This window comes from Primulina tabacum, chromosome 13 (genome assembly GCF_025594145.1).
Source record: "Primulina tabacum isolate GXHZ01 chromosome 13, ASM2559414v2, whole genome shotgun sequence".
Classification (NCBI taxonomy): Eukaryota; Viridiplantae; Streptophyta; class Magnoliopsida; order Lamiales; family Gesneriaceae; genus Primulina; species Primulina tabacum.
The window spans coordinates 30,143,459-30,164,166 of record NC_134562.1 but is presented as its reverse complement, the minus strand read 5'-3'; the positions used below and the strand labels follow the sequence as shown (position 1 = coordinate 30,164,166).

Sequence of the window (20,708 nt, the reverse complement as noted above, 5' to 3'; positions counted from 1 at the left end):
TGACTGAAGTTCTGAAGGAAGATTAATAAATTTACATATTACTTGCATGGTAAGTACATGTGGCTCATTCCATGTACTGCACGTCTCGCGCATATGCGCGACCATCATCTGCGCATATGCACGAGACCTACTATCTCGTCGCAACAGAATTTCTCTGCTCGTGCATATGCGCGCCCCATCTTCGCGCATATGCGCGAGACCTACTGTCTCGGCACTTAGCAATGCTACATGCTCGCGCATATGTGCGCCCTCTTCTCGCGCATATGCACGAGGTCTTCTGCCATGCTCGCGCATATGTGCGGCTCGTGTTGTGCATATGCGCGAGACGTTCTATCCTCGCACAAACCATATCACATGATATCTCAAATCGTGTCTCAGAATGGTCCGTCTATAATAACATCAATTCATCAATCAATAATCTCAGATTAATAGAATAAAAATCTCGGGCATTACAGTTACCTCCGGCCATCGAGAAATTTGTAAGTTTTCCGATTTGCTTTCGGTTGAAGTCTTCTAAGCACTCAACACACTCTGTAGATGTTGTATATTTTTCTTATGAGGTGTGTGCTTAGGGACCTCAATCGTCTCTATTTATAGGCGTTTCTCATACCATCGATGAGTGTATCGGGAGCCGAGAGTCAAAAGAGAAATCGTGTACGCATCTCAATTTTCTAAAGTTGAGGTTGCGTACGCAAATTTTTTCAAAATATGTAGGCAATGGCCGTCGCCATTTCCTACACGTTCCAAATGGCCCGTTCGTCTGCGGCTTTGAAGTAATCGACGAAGCAAAAGAGCGATTCGAGGCCGAATGCCCCGGCGTCGTCTCCTGCGCCGACATAATCGCGTTCGCCAACCGGGACTCCCTCGTCAACACTGGTCTCCCCACCTACAAAGTAGCCGCAGGTCGCCGAGACGGCCTATCTTCCCTAGCAGAAAACATCAAAAACAACTTGCCAGTCCCCGACACGGCCCTCCAAGAAATGATCAACATGTTCAAGAGAAAAGGGCTGACCCTGGAAGACCTGGTCGTGCTAGTCGGCGCACACTCCATCGGCACGGCGCACTGCGGCGTCGTCAAATCCAGATTATTCGACCATCGCAAAAGCATGGAAATGGACCAGAATTACGTCGAACAGATGCGATTCATGTGCACGAGGGATGACAACACGCTGCCGTTCGACGCAGGTCACGCAGAACAAAATGGATTCGCAGATTTACAATGAATTCTTGGCCAAGAGAGCGTTGCTCGAATCGGATCACGTCCTGGCGAAAGACCCGCATGGGAACGATATCATGAAGAAAATGGCGGGTGATCAGGCGGCCTGGTTCGCGAAATTCATCGGGGCTATTGTTAAAATGGGAGGGATTGAAGTGCTGATAGGGAGTCAGGGAGAAATCAGGAGACAGTGTAATGCTGTTAAATTGAGAAGGATCAATCCAGCTCTCATTTGGATATGATTCTTGGCAATTTCGTGGATCGATGATATTCTTACATGATACACACAATTGTTTGATGGAATTTAAATGAGTGGAATCAAGGATAAATTTATAAGTTTACAAATTCTAGACAGTTTCCAATAAAAGAAGTCATTAATAATTTTAGAAATTAATAAAAATGGGTTATACTTAAATACTAAAAATAACTCTATTGTATATTCCAACTCTCAATAGAATTATTTTGGAAGACATGTAGTATATCACTGGTCGATTAATGCTGAGTTCAAGATTCGTGCTTCTCTCTGGAATTCTAGGGGAAGAAGTTCATTTTAGGTTGGGAAAATTCTAAACGGTGGTGTTATTAAATTGATAAACAAAATATATCCAGAGAAATAAATTTTGGTATATTATATGTATATTTTAGCAATTATTTAAAGTCAATGATTTGTTGCAAAATAAAATATAGAGTTTTCTATCCGCAAGCCCAATTAAACTACATTTCATGTAATTCCTCAAGAGTAAATATTATTATAGGATGCACTACAATAATAAATGGTTATTGTGATATTTTTTATAGATAATTTTAATTAAATGTTGTTACAAATACTTAATAATGACACTTGTAAAAAATTAATAATGTATAAAATAAAAAAATATATTAGATTATTTATATTGACATTTTTGATTGATATCATTTTTAAGACAAAAACCTGTGTGAGACGGTCTTACAGGTCGTATTTTGTGAAACAGATCTCTTATTGGGTCATCCATGAAAAATATTAATTTTTATGCTAAGAGTATTGCTTTTTATTATGAATATCGGTAGGATTGACCCGTCTCACAGATAAAGATTCGTGAGACGGTCTCACAAGAAACCTGCTCCATTTTTTATATAGAGGAAAATCAATTATTTTCCATCTTCCAATATTTATCCAACCCAAATTAGTCAGGAAATTTTAAAAATTCGAGACTTTATTTCTAATTTATGTAATAATCAAATAAGCCGAGGACAGAAACGTATTTCCATAAAGAAAATAAACTTAATTATTAGATTATGGATTGGGCCTAGGTATTAATAACAGATGCGGCACTCAACCTTCTTTTCTCTTCTTCAACCGGCGATAAATTCTTTTTTCCATTCAGAATTGTGAAAGATTGGAGTCACGGTTCAGATTTACACGGCGCTTCTCATCTCGGGTAAGTTCCAACTTCGTGGTACTTGATTTCATTTATCTTGTAGGAGATTTGGGTCACGGTTTATCGATTGAACGGTCGAAAACACAGTCATAGCCGAAGCACAATTGAATTAGGTCACGGTTTGTTGTGAATTGGTTCACGATTTGTTGTTATGTGTTATTCTTTTTCCCTAAGTTTCTGGACATTTTGTTTATGATATCCCATTCCTTGTAAAAACGATTTGTTTACGTGGTTCGCTTGATTTTCTGAACCGTGTTTGTGACCACAAAAACTGAATCGTGTTTGTAACCACATCTTGTAATGCTTTCTTGAAGTCCTGGACGAGTTAGAATTTGGATTAACCAAGTTTTTGATAAAAAGTATCATAATGAGGATTACTAGAAGGTTTACTGGTCTCATATCCTCTTTTTTAAGTTTGCAATTTCAATACCCTGTTTGAGAGCCTCTCTAAAAGGATCCCTGACGTTCATTTTTGTCAAAGATATCATGTATTATTTAATATTTTCGAATTTATTATTTTATAATAATAATATAACTCGAAAAAAATTCTTATACATGCCTATATTTAAATAAAAAATTAAATGCCCAAAAATTTGGGTTCTCACAATATATGTGGATTCGAGATGATTTTGGGAAGTTAGGAGCTGCGACTAGCCCGAGAAATGTTGTGGGTTGATAAGACGTAATATCTCTGTAGTCCTTAGCGAGATGACAACCACAAAGTAGTAGACTGAAAAAGTGTAGCCATTACGACAGCGTAGCCGAGCCGTTCCTGTTGCTCGAGCTGTTGTTGCACTGCATTTTTCAATTGTGCAGCTACCATTATTCCGTTTACAATTATATGTGGATTTACCTGATAATGAATTGTGTCAACATGTCATACATTATGTTACATGTTTTTATTTTGATTTTATCATACTGAGTTATTACTCACCCTCAGAGACAATTACTGTTTTATGTGAATGATAATAAGGTGAACATAGCATTATTAGTTTGCTTAGTGAGAATGGTAGTGAAACATCTACTTATATGGTTATGTTGACATTTGAGTTTTCAAGGACTCTAGGATATGAAGGTATTGAACTATTTGCGATGTTCATCTTTCTCTCAGCACCCACCATGTGTGGGGCCTTCGACCCGGTAATCACATGCAATTAAGTAAATAATTGACAATTAATCAATTTTACATCATTAATTTTTTCAAAAAAATAATTAATTACATCCATTTCATACTACTAAGCTCGATTATAATATAAGCAAAATAAATCGAGCCTTTCTGTACTTTACAAAAAGCTAAATTGTCTGTTTTCCAAATTTATAAAAGATAACTTCAGAGTAGTGATTTAGTCGGGCTATAATTTGGGCTTTAAAACCATTAAGCCCAACTTCAAACTCGACTTGAAAGCCCAAGAAACTTTCTGTACTCCACTCTCCCATAACAACCGAACTACACCTTTGTTTCTAGGGAAATTGAGAATTAGGGCTTTTTTTATTATCCTCTGCAAGAATATTACGATCTCCGGTGGTGGCGTCGATCGGGCGGATTTGGGTTTGAATTTCCTGCTTAAATTCGATTAATTTATGTTAATTCGCACTAAATTTTCCAAAAAAAAGTGTATTAGTTTTATATTTTTTGACAGAGGCATAAAGATGGACAAAGAGAAGATGGGGGAACTGAAGATCCAATTTCAGCGGTTGTTGAATGAAACCCAGGGATTTGTTCAGAAAGTTCCGCCAACTCAGTTGTACGCTGCAATTGGAGCAATCTTACTCACATCTCTGTTTCTAGTAATCAGTAAGCCCGCCCGGTCTCAATGCGATAACGAAAACCTAATTTTGTTGCAACGTTGTGAAAATATGGAGTTTTTAGGAAATTTTTCGGGTACATTGCTGAAGATGCTTTGCATATGGGTGGGGAGGGTGGTTGCTTGTTGCTTTGTTGGATTTTCTGTTTACGCTCTTTAGCCGTTAATTGCAGCGTTCTTTCTCATTTGGGGCTTTGCAGAGAGTACTCTGTTTTTTCAATATTAGCATACAGTTTGTTCTTTTTTTCGTATTTTTCTTCCTTTTTTACTTCAAAAAAAAAAATCATAGTTAGAAATATTTTCTCTGGAACTGCATCCCTTTACTTGAGGCATTTTTTACATCCTTAATATGCTAACGAAAATGATGATGCCATTTTCAGCTTCAGTTGCTCCACCGCATGAGGTTTAATGTGATTTGCTTAACTATATATTGTTGATTTATAGTTCGTCTGTTCAAGCGAAGATCATCTAACTCTATTGTACTAACTGGGCTTAGCGGAAGTGGCAAAACTCTTCTGTTTTATCAGGTAACAGCATGAACATTTGTTTCGGATCGCTACTCTCAAATAATTTGAGTGAAGTCCTTTTGTGAAATTTATTGATTGTTTGATGTGTAATTTATTGCTTCCAATAGCTCCAAGATGGATCCTCTCATCAGGGTACTGTGACTTCAATGGAACCAAATGAAGGAACTTTTGTTCTACACTCTGAGGTGACTAAGGTAATGCTTTTTAATATATGCGAATACGAGGATTTTGAATATATAGTTAATTTTTTAATCTTAATATGAAATAAGGTAATGCTAATGTTCTGTGAACCGACTGTTTGGATCATTTAGTTTGAAGATGGATTTTTCATCATATTTTTTCCTGAAACAAGTAACTGAGAAATTTAATCCGTCTGAACCTTATTTTTGTTAATTGGCAGAAAGGAAAAATAAAGCCTGTTCACATCGTTGATGTTCCTGGCCATTCACGGCTTCGACCCAAATTAGACGAGTTCTTGCCTCAGGCAGCTGGTGTTGTATTTGTGGTGGATGCTGTCGATTTCTTGCCAAATATCCGTGCTGCTTCAGAGTATGCAATAGCTTGATTTTCTGTGTACACTTGCATACACAACATCGTGGGTCAACCGCTTAAAAGATTGAATCTTAGCATCTAAAGTTGTTATCTGTTTTGCTATAGGTACCTGTATGAGATTTTGACCAAGACAACTGTTGTCAAGAAAAAGACCCCATTACTACTATTGTGCAACAAGGTTGATAAGGTTACTGCCCACACAAAGGATTTCATCAGGAAACAGCTGGAGAAGGAAATGTAAGATTATTTGTACACCACAAGGTTTTCAATCACTAAAATTTTACATGTCACGTTTAATGGTGTATTTCTTGTATACAAGCGAGCTTATACGTTTTATTGATAATATTGGAGGAGAGAGGTGATGCGTCATATAGAGATATAAAATGATTGATGAAGCCAAACTAGATACTTGACCGTTAAAAGATTGAAAAAGTCCTTCCGGATTGGCAACTTTTTAGGATAATTGCAACTTTACATATCAGCATCATCAGTTACTTGCTAAATTTCTCTTTACCCTGCATAATGTCTCTTTACCCTGCATAGTGGATCATCAATTTACTCTTGGTTTCTTTTTTAATTCAGTGACAAGCTTCGTGCATCAAGAACTGCACTATCTTCAGCAGATATTACTAGTGAACATTCCCTTGGAGTAACCGGAGAAACCTTCGCATTTTCTCAGTGCGTCAACAAAGTCACAGTTTCAGAAGCATCTGGTTTAACGGGTGATGTCACTCAGCTAGAGCAGTTTATCAGGGAACATGTAAAGCCGTAAAGGAATGCCCAAATGGATTGTGGAAGGTCTGATTTGCATTGTGACAACCTGCCTGTGCCTGTAAAAATAGGGGAATGAAGTTTCTTGCCCCCCGATGTATGTTAAAATTTGGTTATCTCATCACGGGTTCTATTGCTCACCATTAGAAACTAGTTAAATTGTTTTTACCATCTTCATTTTCTCGGCGTTAGTGTTGCATATTCTCCTGAGAACTAAGTACATGTGTTCAAGCCATTATATTCATTAAAAATGTTCTTTCAGTCCAGTCTGATGAGCTCTGATGAGGGAGCCAACTCAATTTATCCCAAGCTCGAAATTCTCTTTTGGAAATATACATATGGACTTCGAATTTTTTTTAATCCAAAGAAGGTTTGATTTTACGTGTTCTTATGTATGTAAACGTGAATGCGTATAGCTTGAAAAAGAGTCTGGAAAGTTGCATCTTAGAGAGGCATTGTTTGGCTTGGTCATTGGACTTCTTGAGTTTAATGTAATTTACAAAACGGAATTTGTCAATTACTCTGAAGATTTGAATGGATTTATATACTTCTAATTTGTTATTGCGATCTTTATATAAAAAGATACAATTTTTTTAATTCATTTTCTATGTTAGTTTAATATGATCATTAATAGTGTACTTAATTCAATTAAGATAATTATTAATTTGATTTTATTTTTAAATTTAATCTAATTACATTTTACATATTTAGAATTAAAAAGTTTGAATTGTGAGCTTATTATTTTACTCTTTCATTTATTTTACAATTTGTTATGTTCATGAAGTTCTTTAAGTCATTTTCTATGTTAGTTTAATATGATTATTAATATTGTAGTTAATTCAATCAAAATAATTATTAATTTGAATTTACTTTAAATTTGAGTTTGATTTATGAGCTTACTATTTTGCCCTTTCATTTATTTTACAATTTGTTATGTTCACGAGGTTTTTAAGTCATTTTCTATGTTAGTTTAATATGATCATTAATAGTGTACTTAATTCAATTAAGATAATTATTAATTTGATTTTACTTTTCAATTTAATTTAATTACATGTTAAATATTTAAAAAATTGCTAAATATTACTAACATCTATTCTACTATTATAAATGAGTAGGTCTCTTGTGAGACGGTCTCACGAATCTTTATCTGTGAGACGAGTCAACCCTACCGATATTCACAATAAAAAGTAATAATAATAATTTAATTAATTAATTAATACTATTATTAATATATGAGTTTGAATTGTGAGCTTACTATTTTACCCTTTCATTTATTTTACAATTTGTTATGTTCATGAAGTTCTTTAAGTCATTTTCTATGTTAGTTTAATATGATCATTAATAGTGTACTTAATTCAATCAATATAATTATTAATTTGAATCTTACTTTCAAATTTGAGTTTGAATTGTGAGCTTACTATTTTACTTTTTCATTTATTTTACAACTTGTTATGTTCATGAGGTTCTTTAAGTCATTTTTATGTTAGTTTAATATGATCATTAATAGTGTACTTAATTCAATCAAGATAATTATTAATTTGATTTATTTTTAAATTTAATTTAATTACATGTTACACATTTAAAAAAATTGCTAATATTACTAACATCTATTTTACTATTATAAATGAGTAGGTCTCTTGTAAGACAATCTCACGAATTTTTATCTGTGAGACGGGTCAACCCTACCGATATTTACAATAAAAAGTATTAATAATAAGTTAATTAATTAATATTATTATTAATATATGAGTTTGAACTGTGAGCTTACTATTTTACCCTTTCATTTATTTTACAATTTGCTATGTTCATGAGGTTCTTTAAGTCATTTTCTATGTCAGTTTAATATGATCATTAATAATGTACTTAATTCAATCAAGATAATTATTACTTTGATTTTACTTTTAAATTTAATTTAATTACATGTTACATATTTAAAAAATTGCTAATATTACTAACATCTATTTTACTATTATAAATGAGTAGATATCTTGTGAGACGGTCTCACGAATTTTTTTCTGTGAGACAGGTTAACCCTACCGATATTCACAATAAACAGTAATATTCTTAGCATAAAAAGTAATATTTTTTCATGGATGACCCAAATAAGATATATGTATCACAAAATGCGACCCGTGAGACTGTTACACAAGTTTTTGACATTATAAATATATAATTTTCATTTGTAAACTTACTATTTTATCATTTTGTTTGTTTTATAATTTGTCATGTTTATGAGGTTTTTTAAAAATTCAATCAAGATAATTATTAATTTGATTTTACTTTTAAATTTAATTTAATTACATGTTATATATTTAAAAAAATTGCTAATATTACTAACATTTATTTTACTATTATAAATATATGATTTTCATTTATAAACTTACTATTGTAACATTTTGTTTGTTTTATAATTTATCATGTTCATTAGGGATGTCGAAAATGAACCCGACACACTAAGCCGACACGAAAAATATCTGGTTTGGGTTTATGATTTTCGGGTTCGGGTCGAAATGGGTCAGACCCGAATGCAAACCCGTAAAAAAAATAATTTTCGGGTGGGTTCGGGTCACTGGGTGGCCTGAAAAAAATTCAGGTCAACTCGGGTCAACCCGAACCCACCGTTTTTTAAAAAATTTTTTTTACAGTTTGCACAACTTTTGTCCAAGCTTTCTCACTAAAATAAAGCACAACCCAATTAGAGCATCTAAGTATTAACCCTTGTTGTTGTCGGCTTCTCATTTCTCAATTCTCATCTCGTCAAGCGTATCTTTCTCCGCTTCTCACTCAAACAACCAAGTGAAACCCTTCGGCCTTCTCCACTAATCCGCTTCTCGTCCAGCCGTCCAGGTGAACAAACTGAGTTTTATTAAAGTAATCTCTGTTTGTTAAATATGAATATTTTTACATTTGTTAAATATAAAAATAAATAAAAATTATTTTTAGTTATGCTTTTTATCGAGTTTGTTTTCCCGCAAATGTAAACTTCTCCCACAAATTTAACATGTAATTTTTTTTCACCAAATATATTTTTTTAGTTATTGTTAAAACATTTTTTTACTGCAAATGTAAACTTCTTTTGTTAAAACATATTTGTTTTGGTTATTAAAAAATTAGAAGAACAAATAATTTTTTTCACCAATATATTTTAATTATATGTTTAAACATATATTTTAATTATATGTTTAAACCTAACATGAGGGAAGAAACAAACTTTGTTTACAACTTCTTTTGTTAAATAAAGTCAGTGAAAATTGGATATCATTGTATAACATTGATGATTGAAAGTTCGGGACATAATTGGCCTCATTTGACCATATGAGGAATGCATGTGACCAGATTATATTGAATTCAGTTTGTTTTAGTGTTGTACCTTAATAGTTGGTCACCTTCAGAATCTGCTAATTTATGTCGCTAAGCAGGGGTATGCACACATTTTCTTTGGTACAATTCTTGGAGTATATGATTATGTTAAAATTGACATCCATTCATTTTTGCTTCTTGTAATGCCTATATCAAATGAAGTCTTTCAAGGAATTGTTAATTTTTTGCTTGTAGCTAATAATATTGTTATGTCTTTTAATTGATAGAATGAGTTCAGAACCTATTGGTCTTGTTCACGAGGAGGATGGTGTGGAGGGTGTACATGTGTTGGATTTAGATGTTGATGAAGAAACAGGTACTAACATGCAAGGTCGGGCCTCCGGAAGTGTTAAACGAAAGAGATCTTTAAAATCACAATGGTGGCAATATTTTGAGATGCTTCCAGAAGTAGAAGGAGAAGAAAAGCGTTGCAAATGTAAAGCATGTGGGACTACGTACAAAGTAGACAGTAACATGGGGACAGGTAATCTCCAACGCCATATTCTCAAACAATGTCCTAGACAGAGAACTCGTGATATTGCTCAGGCTTTGTTAGAACAAGGCGATAAAAGTCTTGTCATAAGGTCACAAAAATTCAGCCAAGAAAGATTTAGAGAGTTGCTAATATTAGCAATTGTGAGACATGATTTACCGTTTCATTTTTGTGGAATATGAGGCAATTAGATCAATTTTTACATATTTGGAACCTCAAGTCAATCATTTCACTAGAAACACCGCAAGGACTGATATTCTCAAGATGCATAAAAATGAATACAATAGACTAGCTCAAGAAATTTGTTCATGCCCTGGAAAAATTTGTTTCGCTTCCGATTTGTGGACTTCTATTGCCACTGATGGCTATGTATGTTGACAGCGCGTTTCATTGATTCTAATTGGGTTTTGCAAAAAATGATTATCAACTTCTCTTACATGCCTCCACCTCACTCTAGTATTGCTTTGTGTGATAAAATCAATAGCTTATTCAATGCTTGGGGAATTCAGAGAAAAGGTTTTCACAATTACGTTGGACAATGCCGCTGCAAATGATGTGTTTGTTGGCCTTTTAAGAGATCATCTTAGTTTAAATTGTTCATTGGTGAATGGTGGCGAGTTTTTGCATGTTCGTTGTTGTGCACACATTCTCAATTTAATTGTCCAAGAAGGTTTGAAAATAATTGATTATTCCATTGATAAGATTCGTGAATGTGTAAAGTATGTAAAAGGCAGTCAAGTGAGAAAGAAAAAGTTTGTAGAATCTGTTACCCAAACTTCGCTGGATCCTAAGAAATCACTTAGGCAAGATGTTCCTACTAGATGGAATTCTACGTATTTGATGCTTTCTAGTGCCATATATTACCGACGTGCTTTTAATAATTTGAAATTGACTGATACTAATTTCACACATTGTCCATTGGTTGACGAGTGGGTTCAAGCTGAAAAAATATGCAAATTTCTTGAGGTTTTCTATGAGACAACAACTTTGTTTTCTAGGGTGAAATATCCTACTGCCAACCTATATTTTCCTCGTGTCTTTACGGTTCAATTGACATTAAGTCAAGCCTTGCAAGCTCTGATGATTTCATGAGATCAATGGCCAATCAGATGTTTCAGAAATTTGACAAGTACTGGAAAGATTATAACATTTTGTTGTCCATTGCTGTGATAGTTGATCTGAGGTTCAAGATGCAGTTTATTGAGTTTTGTTACAACAAATTATACGGACATGGTAGTAACGAATTAAGTCTGGTGAAATCTAAATTAGTTTCTTTGTTTAAGAATATATGGGCCTTGCTTCTAAATCAAGTAGTAGCAACACATCTACGAGTTCTCACAGTGGCATTGATGATAATGCTTCTCTTCCTCTAAATTCAGACAGTGGATGCAGGATGTTTTGAAGGTATTTATGATAATTTTTTCTTTTTCTCACTATTTTTTACTTTTCGTTACCAATACATTTAATTTATGATGTAGGAATTTGACACATTTCAAAGAACATAATTAAATGATAGAGCTCAAAAGAGTCAATTAGATCTTTATTTGGATGAACCGAAAATTGACAGATCTTCAAAATGTGATGTTCTTGCATTTTGGAAAGCTTACCAATTTAGGTATCCTGAACTTGCACAAATGGCCAGAGATATTTTGAGTGTTCCAATTTCTACAGTTGCTTCTGAATCAGCTTTTAGCACAAGTGGTAGGATACTTGACCAATATTATCGTAGTGCAATGAAGCCTGATGTTGTTGAGGCGTTGGTTTGTTGTAGAGATTGGTTAGTTGGACCGAGAGGTTAGTGATTCTTCTTGTTATTTTCATTTTAAAGTTATCTGTTTTACTATATTTTATTTTTGTAGAAACTATTGAGGTGAGGTTGGATGATTTAACTGAAAATATTATGAATTTATTCATAAATGAGGATGCTGGATCAAACAATGCTGCAACGGATCATTAATGATTCTAACAATGCTATGATACCTAATATTGAAAAGTAAGTTAAATTTTATAAATTCATAATTTTTGAAAACTTTCACCCTTTCCTATTTTAATTTTTTAAATGTTATTTAAAGGTTTGACTTCTACAAACAAATGTAGAACAATGAAAAAGTCAGAAGATAGAAGTGGAGCTTGATTATTGTCACTTGGTAGTTGAAAATTATTTTGTTATGTTTGAAGACTTTTTGAATAGCTTTTGTTATTATGTGATTGAATTAAATGTTATTATTATCATTATGTGTTTCGAATATTTATCTAATTATTGTGTTGAAAAATTAATACTACACATAGACAATTAAAATTCTATTACACACAATCACAGCATTACACATTCTTAATGAGAAACTTGTGAGGATATTATTAGAAATGTTAGCTATATGACATATTATTATTTTTTTATTTAATTTTTTTAAAATAAATAAATAAAAATAAATAAAATTCGGGTTAGGCGGGTTAGACGGGTTCGTGTTCGGGTTGGGGGTTTTAGGGTTGCTTCGGGTTCGGGTTGAAAAAATTACGCGGGTTGACCCGAAACTCGACCCACCTGACGCGATTGACATTCCTAATGTTCATGAGGTTCTTTAAATTATTTTCTACGTTAATTTAATAAGATTATTAAGAGTACTTAGTTAAGATATTTATTATTTTAATTTTAATTTTAAATTTAATTAACACTGACATCAAATTCATAGAAAATTATTATAATAATGTTATAAATTAAAAAATTGTTAATATTTCGAATATTAAGGTAATATTTGGAAGATGGATGATGAGTGAGGTTGAATAAAATTAAATTATTAATAAATATTAAGATAATATAAAACATCTTTTTCTAATTTAAAATAGAGATATTTTTAGACTACTTATATATCAACATAGATACATGATTGAGAGAAAATATTTGTACGTAAGTGATTTCAATGCCAATATTTAAGCATTTAGTCAATTTCGATATATGATGCTAAAAAATATCCCTAATTAATATATTATCTATTAAATATATGGATGAGTGAGGTTGAATAAAATTAAATTGTTAATAAATATTAAGATCATATAAAACATCCTTTTCTCATTTAAAATATAGATATTTTTAGACTATTTATGTATCAACATAGATATATGATTGACAGAAAATGTTTGTATGTAAGTGATTTCGATGCAAATATTTAAGCCATACAAACATTTAAGCATTTAGTCAATTTCGATATATGATACTATACAAATATCCCTAAATAATATATTATCTATTAATAATATCTATTAAATATATGACTTTCATTTATGAGCTTACTATTTTACCATTTTTTTTTTACAATTTGTCATATTCATGATATTATTTAAGTCCTTTTTATGTTAGTTTAAAAGGATCATTAATAGTGTACTTAACTCAATCAAACTATTTATTATTTTAATTTAATTTTAATTACTTAAATTTATACATTGCAGTCAAATTCATGAAAATATCTACCATATTAATGATAGATAATAATGAGAAAACGAAGGGAGATGAGACGGATGTAATAAAAATAAATTATTAATAAATATTAAGTTCATATAAAACTTCTTTCTCCCATTTAGAGCAGAGATATTTTCAAACTCTTTATATGTCAATTGAGATACGTGATTGAGAAAAATGTTTGTATGTAACTGATTTCAAACAATTTTTTTAAGTCATTTGGTCAATTTTTTTATATATGCTGCTAAATAAATATTACTAAATAATATGCTTCATTTGATCATTTAGTGTTTTTGCAATGAGATGAGTTTTTTACCCTAGCGTTAACATGTTTTATTGTTATATGTCATTTGTGTTGATTATGTTGTATGAATGTCATATAAAATGTCAATATTTCTCAAAGAATAAAATCGTTTTTAAAAAAGAAAAAATTCTTCATCCAGAAAAAGAAATACATAAAAAACAAAGCGTACACAATTCTCAATATTCTATTTATAATGGTATGAGAAAAATTCTAAAGCTTTGTGGACACAATAGATCAATTTTGTGAATTTTTAGTAAATTGAGACATTGAGCCAGTTGCACTTAATTTCCTCCAATATCATCTCGATATATTTCGAGGTGCCTAAGAGGTTGTTTTTGTCTTTTTTTTTGGTCAAAGTGGATAATCAGCTAATTTATAAGATATAAGATGGTAGCATTGAAAACTCATCGCCAAATAAATTCATATTTCATCAAATTAATTTTGACTATCATAAAATGCTCATGAAATCTAAACAGTTGTATTATTAGATGAGATATTGAATAAAACAAATACTTTTATATATATCTGAATGATATCTCATATGCATATTTTAATTACATTATTCGTGTCTTTTCTCAAAATTTTTAAAATGCAATAATTAATTTTGTATATCGTTCCATAAGATATAAAATATTATAAACCAAATGTAAACTCGATAGAAGAAAATTTGTTTTGTTTCAATGAATAATATAATATTATGTTCTAGACACAACAAATGAGATTGAGACTATATTATCCCCTGATATGATGAACGCAATCATTGTTCCAAAACTTCTAAAAAATGACTAACGAGATGACTTTCCTGAATTGCGTCAAATTAAACGAGGACACAGTTCTAATATATAGTAATTTGAATAGATTTTCAAGTATTATTTCTCACAATGATTGAGAAATAATTGTTAAAAATTTATTAACCTTATAGCTATATGTTAATAATATTGATATTAAATATATAAAATTGATATTTCAAATATCACAATGTTTGAAAAAATTACAACACCATTAATTGGTTATGTTGTTGAAGGATATATATGTTATACATACTTTAATTCACAAGTGAAAACCTATCACGACTAAAAGAATTTTTTCTTAAGAGTTAGAGTTGATGATTGTCATAAACTGAAAAATCATTCAACAAAAAAAAAAACAAATAGTCCAAATATAAACTACCGGATAAAAACAATGTAGAAACCGAAAAAATGTCATGATAAAGAAGCAAACTACAAGCATGTCATATCCTAGATGAGGATTCTAAATAAGATAATAAGTATTAAAGATGATCATATACTTGTTGAGTATACCAAAATGGTTATACGCATATTATAAAAACTACGACAAAGTCAAAAGCAACCAAGAAGCATATTGAAATATGTGTCATGTTGATAAGATAACTTTTCCGTTCATATACCGTCTATGGTCATGATTTTTATTTTTTGTGGTTTGATTTGTTTCAATTGATAAATGTTAGCTGTTAGCCATATTTTAATTTATTTAAATATTATCAAAATTTCATTCATATATTTTCAGCAGTTTAGTTGGAACAAGGGGTTTGGTTCTATTTGAGCAAAATAATTTTTTTTATTTTAGCTTGTAGAGGGTTTTTTTATATATATTATTATTATGATTACTCTTAAATCTCCTTTTAAATTTGAGATTTTGGAAAAGTTTATCTGGATTTCTTAATCGCGCTTAATCAAAGCTCGATTCATTATAAGATCTTGATTATTAGATGTATGATAAAAAGTAAAATAGTATAATACAATGAGGATTTTTTTTAAAAAAAACATCGGTTTCTAAAAATGCAGCTTCTTCACACTCGTCAAATACAATTCATCAGAGTTGATATTTATACTATTAATTAAACTTGAGTTATGCTTGATAACAAATTTGGTTATGACACCAAACTAAATTTGAATTTATAACTCTTCTAACTAACTAAACTAATGCAAATATCAACAAAAAAGATTGAGAAAAACTAATTAATTTACAACCTTAAAGAACAGGAAAAACTTTCTTCCTCCACTAATATAGCCGGAAAACCATCGTATAAGTTTCAAAATCGTTAATCCAAAAACCAATCAATAGTAATATATAATATAGCAGTTAATTAGTTTCTCTCTTTTTAAAAAAAAATTTTAAAAACCCACAATTTCATTATATTTTTCTTATCAATACAGGTATCTGCATGCATGCACGTGGGATAATTAATACGTCCTGCGACAAATTATTGACTACTATTATAAGTAAATAAATAAGATGGTAAAATCAGCTACACCAAGTAATTAAAATAAAAAATCACAGAAATAGCAAGAAAACAAAATATAAGATGCCCTTTTTTCCCAGTTCAAGCTATGATATTTAAGGCCTCTCCACACTTTCACTTTCAAGAAAGAAAACGAAAGTCTGACTTACAGGTGAGCAAGTTTAAATATCAAGAAAACTACACATCTCTAATAATAGTTACAGGTTATTTATAACACCCCTTGAATCTTGTGCATATTATATCTATATCTATATATATATACGTATATATGTGTTTTTCCTTTGACTATAGAGTTGGAAAAACAAGTCAAATGATCAAAGATACTGAAACCTTACATTCAATTAAACTACTCTGTCGAAATCTATATATATATATATGCATGTATGTGTGTATGTTTATATGCATATATATCAACCTCGTTTCATTCATCTTTTTCCTCCCCACAATATGTCCACCATAGATATTAATCTGCTTAATTCCCAAGATCAAATTTGCTCTGTGCAATGTGGAGTTTGCTCCACGATTTTACTAGTAATTCATAAAAATATATTTAATTTCATTTGCATAAATATTTATTCAATTTTGCTTTTGGGGCCATTTATTTATTTAATTCTGATTTTGAAAAAAAAAAAATTGCAGGTTAGTGTTCCATGCAACAGCTTATCCTTGGTGGCGACAGTGAGATGTGGCCATTGCTTCACAATACTGTCTGTTAACATGCTGAAAGCCTGTTTTCTTCCTCTCCATCTTTTTTCTTCACTTAATCAATTTCAAGAAATGGTGAAATCCTTAAATCTTTTCTTTTTTTGGGTAAAATTCTCATGCAACAATTAATATGTTTGGTAGCAATGAATGAAGGTAGATTAAGGTTGTTATCGGAGTCTCGATTGGTCTAATTAAATCAAAATTGTTTTACATCTTCGGAGACGTACGAAGTTCATATTTTTATGATAATAATATTAGATAAAAATTCAAAACTCTTTCGTTTCCACGCCTGAAATTCGTGAAATGCGTCGCATTTTGATCTATCCCTTTTAACTGTAACGAACTAGGAACAGCAAAAACAGGAGGTTTTGTACGGAGAAGCGGATGCTGATACAAAACAACGCGGCCCGAATTCGCTCTTTTTCGAAGAAGAAGAAGAAGAAGAAGAAGATGATGATGATGAATATGAATCTCTTGAAATCAACCAAATTATCCACAAACGTAAGTACGTAAGGATACTTTTTATTTTCACTTTTTCGCAGTTCAATTATTCTTCTTGATCGGTACTGATCATGACACGTCCTTGCTGGTAGACCCTTTGGACGTGAGAGTTGGCTCGCTATCCATTAATATGTGATGATATTTTCAGCTATTTTAACAGTCTTTCTTCAATTTTTACAGCTCCAGAGAAGAAGCAACGAGCTCCATCTGCCTATAATCAATTCATCAAGTACAATCAAATCTTGATATCACACACACACACACACACACATATATATATATTCAAAGTTGAAATGGGAAAAATTATTGAAGCATTTGCATGCATGAACCTGCAGGGAAGAAATCAAGAGACTAAAGAACGAGTATCCCAACATGAGTCACAAGCAAGCTTTTAGCACTGCTGCTAAAAATGTAAGTCTATATTTTTCCCAGCAAGAAATATTTATTATTATTTCAGTATAAAAACTCCTTTTAATTAATTGAGAAATTTAGAGTTATTTTTTTTATTTTACTTAAAAAATATTAATATATGTATGTGTAGTGGGCCCATTGTCCTCAAAGTGTAGTTAATGAAGAGGAAGTGGTGGATGGCTTTGGTGCAAAAGACCGAAAGATGACTGTTTACTAAATATGAGGTAATTACGACAGCTTCATGGTTAATTTGCAATAATTAGAACAAAATTATGTAATAAATTAACCTGCTGGATGGATGTTTTTTATTTTTGTTAAGTAAAACGTTTACTTTTTGTGTGTATACAAATGTGAAATAAAAAATTTATTTTTATTTTGTATCAATTTAATTATTGAAATAATTATTTTATTTTATTTTATTTGAACTATTTTTGGAAAGGTCAGACCTAAATATAAGCTTATAGGAAAAAAAACCACTTCATAGCTACTAAATATAAAAATTTTATGCAGTTATATAACTTTTTTTATTCCAAAAATTTTTATAGCAATAACTTCGAAATTATTCCTTAATTCATCATCTAAATCGAAGTTTGGATATTTTTGCAAATTTATATTTAGGGTTCAAAATTAGTTTCCAAGATATTGTTTCTCTTATAATAAAGTGTGTGGCATATATATACTGCCTGCATGTTATTTTCATAGTATTTATTCCACTTTGAATTGCAATAATCATATAATTAATGATTAAATTTAATATTTCTATAAAAATTTCAGGTTCATGCTTTTGGCAGTGGATTTTCCCAAAACAAAGGGAATTGACACAATTAATTTATGGGTGTAATTAATTATCTTATTTATCTTCTTCAATTGATCGGCTATGGGAAATGACTTCTGATGATTTTGATAGCATAAGAACAGTCGAAACTTATTGCAGTTGTTGAATAATTAAATGTTTGTTCCCTCTATACTTATTATTCATATAAGATTTTTGTACTATCAAAAATTCAATTTTAATATATATATATAAGAAAGAATATCTATGATAAAGCTAATAATTTAGCAAATAAATAAATAAATAAATAAATATATATATATATATAGTGTGTGGGTATAATATTACTAGTCCTAATACGTAACACGAAATAAGAAATTTGTTGCGAAACATAGTAATTTTCTGAAGCTATATATCAAACTTCATAGATTTATATAATAAGAATTGAATACTTTACATGGAGGGTAGAAATAACATAAGAAAGAATATCTATTCATTGCACATATATATATATATATATATATATATATATATATATAAACAAAACAAACCCTAGCCAGGGATCATTAATATAATTATTACCAGCTATATAAATAGTACTTGAAATGGAGACTTCAGATTTCTCATGATCAATCCTTCTGCTAGTCTATCTGCACTGGTAATTCGATCTTCTTGCAAATCTTGGTGCCCTTTGAACATACCTATCTATAAATTAAAGAAAAGCTTGTAAAAACCCGAATTTGTTGACGAACATAAGGAGCAAGCTAGACAAAGCTATGATGCGATTTCTTTATTATTATAAATTTTTTTTGAAATCTTTGAATTTTCGATAGATCGAACCCAAGAATTGAAGCGCCGTGAGTCCATTAGAAATTAAACATGAATTCTAAGTATGTGTTTTTTGATGATCATATGTACACTTTGGCGCACAAATAATAGTTTTGAATGTACTTAAGACTACGACTACTACTATTGCAACGTGAAGACTTACTGGTATAATATGGCCTTGGAGATATAGATCGATAATATGATTGAAAGAAGTTCTTGTTCTCTTTCTGCAGCTCCTTCCATACTGCAGCAATAGATATAAATTAATCGTTGACCACTTGCCGATTGATTAATTCGGATTCCGAGTAGATTTATCAAGATTTCAAACAAGTTCCACTTCTGCAAAATTGTGTCGTCTCCAATTTTAATTAACCAAACCATATATTTCATGGCTTTAACTAGAGCTTTCGACTATTCTTCGATGTCAAGGTAATAGCCATAAATAGTCATCGACAAAAGGTAGAAAAATAGGTCAATGGGACATAAAGTTCATTATTAACTACGTACACTTATTATGAACCTAATTAAAAGTACTTATAATTAGATGTAACATCAAAGAAATGTTAAATATCTCCATGTTTGATAATATTATGATATTTCTAGAGCATAACCACAGAAGATTCATCGACAAATCATGAAGATACTTACCGGTGATCGTTACGAGAGGTCGAATTTTAGCATGCTCGGCCAAGGCTTTCACACACTGGTCTCTGTCCATATGAAGCAGCAAGCACCTCTCTATAAGATTCTGAACCTGAAAAATGATCGACAAAAACTTGATAATTAGAACAAATTAGAAAGCAAGACTATATTCGAGGATCTAAGAGATCAAATGAGTGAATATTAATTACCATTCTAATGTAGGTGTGAGGGTGGCAATGCAAGCATGGGAAATGGTTCATTTTGTTATCATACATGGCTTTGAAGAATATGGACAAGATCAATTACAAAGAAGAAAATGGGGAATATTGCAAACAAATGAAAGAGGAAGTTGAATTATGTGAGAAAGAACAAGATATTTGAGAAACCACCTCCCCTCCTTATATATGTGGAAAAATTCGGTATCATGGTCTTGTACTGTTGTACAGATGGCGGGTGGGGTGGGGGGGTGGCGTGGGGTACGGTGGGGGGTGATTGTTATCCACAATATCTGAGTGAAGGGCCAAAAAGGATAGAGTAATCCAAACTAGAGATTCACCTCATCCCATAAAAGATAAGAATACTACACATGCATGCATTTGATTTGTACTTGAGAATTAAGGGAGGGGCGCAAATTAAATCAGGTTGCCTATTCCTACTGGTAAGTGGAGCTGGTACTGGTAGCTGGC

The 20,708-nt window shown here is 31.4% G+C and overlaps 3 protein-coding genes and 1 pseudogene across 7 annotated transcripts; 3 read left to right on the top strand and 1 right to left on the bottom strand.

Moving 5' to 3' along the window:
* Positions 1-57: 57 nt before the first annotated feature.
* Positions 58-1,679, top strand: LOC142521990 (peroxidase 5-like; annotated as a pseudogene).
* Positions 1,680-2,590: 911 nt separating this feature from the next.
* Positions 2,591-6,670, top strand: LOC142523079 (uncharacterized). Of its 3 annotated transcripts, none has more exons than XM_075626721.1 (7): positions 2,591-2,634; positions 4,275-4,429; positions 4,884-4,966; positions 5,074-5,160; positions 5,367-5,515; positions 5,624-5,755; positions 6,101-6,670. In XM_075626721.1, the coding sequence occupies exons 2-7, from the start codon at positions 4,285-4,287 to the stop codon at positions 6,288-6,290; spliced, it is 786 nt and encodes a 261-aa protein (XP_075482836.1). In that variant the 5' UTR covers positions 2,591-2,634; positions 4,275-4,284; the 3' UTR covers positions 6,291-6,670. The 3 variants fall into 3 exon arrangements, with proteins under 3 accessions (XP_075482836.1, XP_075482835.1, XP_075482834.1); XM_075626720.1 differs by lacking the exon at positions 2,591-2,634 and adding an exon at positions 4,029-4,183 and having other exon boundaries at positions 4,275-4,379; XM_075626719.1 differs by lacking the exon at positions 2,591-2,634 and adding an exon at positions 4,030-4,183.
* A 9,868-nt stretch (positions 6,671-16,538) lies between these two features.
* LOC142523329 (axial regulator YABBY 4-like) lies at positions 16,539-18,802 on the top strand. 2 transcript variants are annotated; one of them, XM_075627084.1, is made up of 7 exons: positions 16,539-16,694; positions 16,803-16,943; positions 17,222-17,369; positions 17,550-17,598; positions 17,705-17,780; positions 17,911-18,004; positions 18,555-18,802. In XM_075627084.1, the coding sequence occupies exons 1-6, from the start codon at positions 16,539-16,541 to the stop codon at positions 17,995-17,997; spliced, it is 657 nt and encodes a 218-aa protein (XP_075483199.1). In that variant the 3' UTR covers positions 17,998-18,004; positions 18,555-18,802. The 2 variants fall into 2 exon arrangements, with proteins under 2 accessions (XP_075483199.1, XP_075483198.1); XM_075627083.1 differs by having other exon boundaries at positions 16,540-16,694; positions 17,216-17,369.
* LOC142523331 (uncharacterized) lies at positions 17,494-20,436 on the bottom strand. Of its 2 annotated transcripts, XR_012814623.1 has the most exons (5): positions 20,232-20,436; positions 20,029-20,134; positions 19,544-19,624; positions 19,135-19,257; positions 17,494-17,580 (listed from the first exon to the last, which is right to left on the bottom strand). XR_012814623.1 is itself a non-coding variant. In XM_075627086.1 (4 exons), the coding sequence occupies exons 1-4, from the start codon at positions 20,295-20,297 to the stop codon at positions 19,199-19,201; spliced, it is 312 nt and encodes a 103-aa protein (XP_075483201.1). In that variant the 5' UTR covers positions 20,298-20,436; the 3' UTR covers positions 19,096-19,198. The 2 variants fall into 2 exon arrangements, 1 of the variants encoding a protein (XP_075483201.1); XM_075627086.1 differs by lacking the exon at positions 17,494-17,580 and having other exon boundaries at positions 19,096-19,257.
* Positions 20,437-20,708: the final 272 nt, after the last annotated feature.

Excerpts from the sequence above, each read along its gene's own strand:
- LOC142523079 (XM_075626721.1), top strand. The coding sequence starts at position 4,285 with ATGGACAAAGAGAAGATGGGGGAACTGAAGATCCAATTTCAGCGGTTG. Across the intron at positions 4,967-5,073 it reads AAACTCTTCTGTTTTATCAG|CTCCAAGATGGATCCTCTCA; the intron begins GTAACAGCATGA and ends TGCTTCCAATAG. Across the intron at positions 5,756-6,100 it reads AAACAGCTGGAGAAGGAAAT|TGACAAGCTTCGTGCATCAA; the intron begins GTAAGATTATTT and ends TTTTTAATTCAG.
- LOC142523331 (XM_075627086.1), bottom strand. The coding sequence starts at position 20,297 with ATGTATGATAACAAAATGAACCATTTCCCATGCTTGCATTGCCACCCT. Across the intron at positions 20,135-20,231 it reads CTCACACCTACATTAGAATG|GTTCAGAATCTTATAGAGAG; the intron begins GTAATTAATATT and ends ATCATTTTTCAG. Across the intron at positions 19,625-20,028 it reads ACCTCTCGTAACGATCACCG|TATGGAAGGAGCTGCAGAAA; the intron begins GTAAGTATCTTC and ends CTATTGCTGCAG.
- LOC142523329 (XM_075627084.1), top strand. The coding sequence starts at position 16,539 with ATGCATGTATGTGTGTATGTTTATATGCATATATATCAACCTCGTTTC. Across the intron at positions 17,599-17,704 it reads GCCTATAATCAATTCATCAA|GGAAGAAATCAAGAGACTAA; the intron begins GTACAATCAAAT and ends ATGAACCTGCAG. Across the intron at positions 17,781-17,910 it reads TTAGCACTGCTGCTAAAAAT|TGGGCCCATTGTCCTCAAAG; the intron begins GTAAGTCTATAT and ends ATGTATGTGTAG.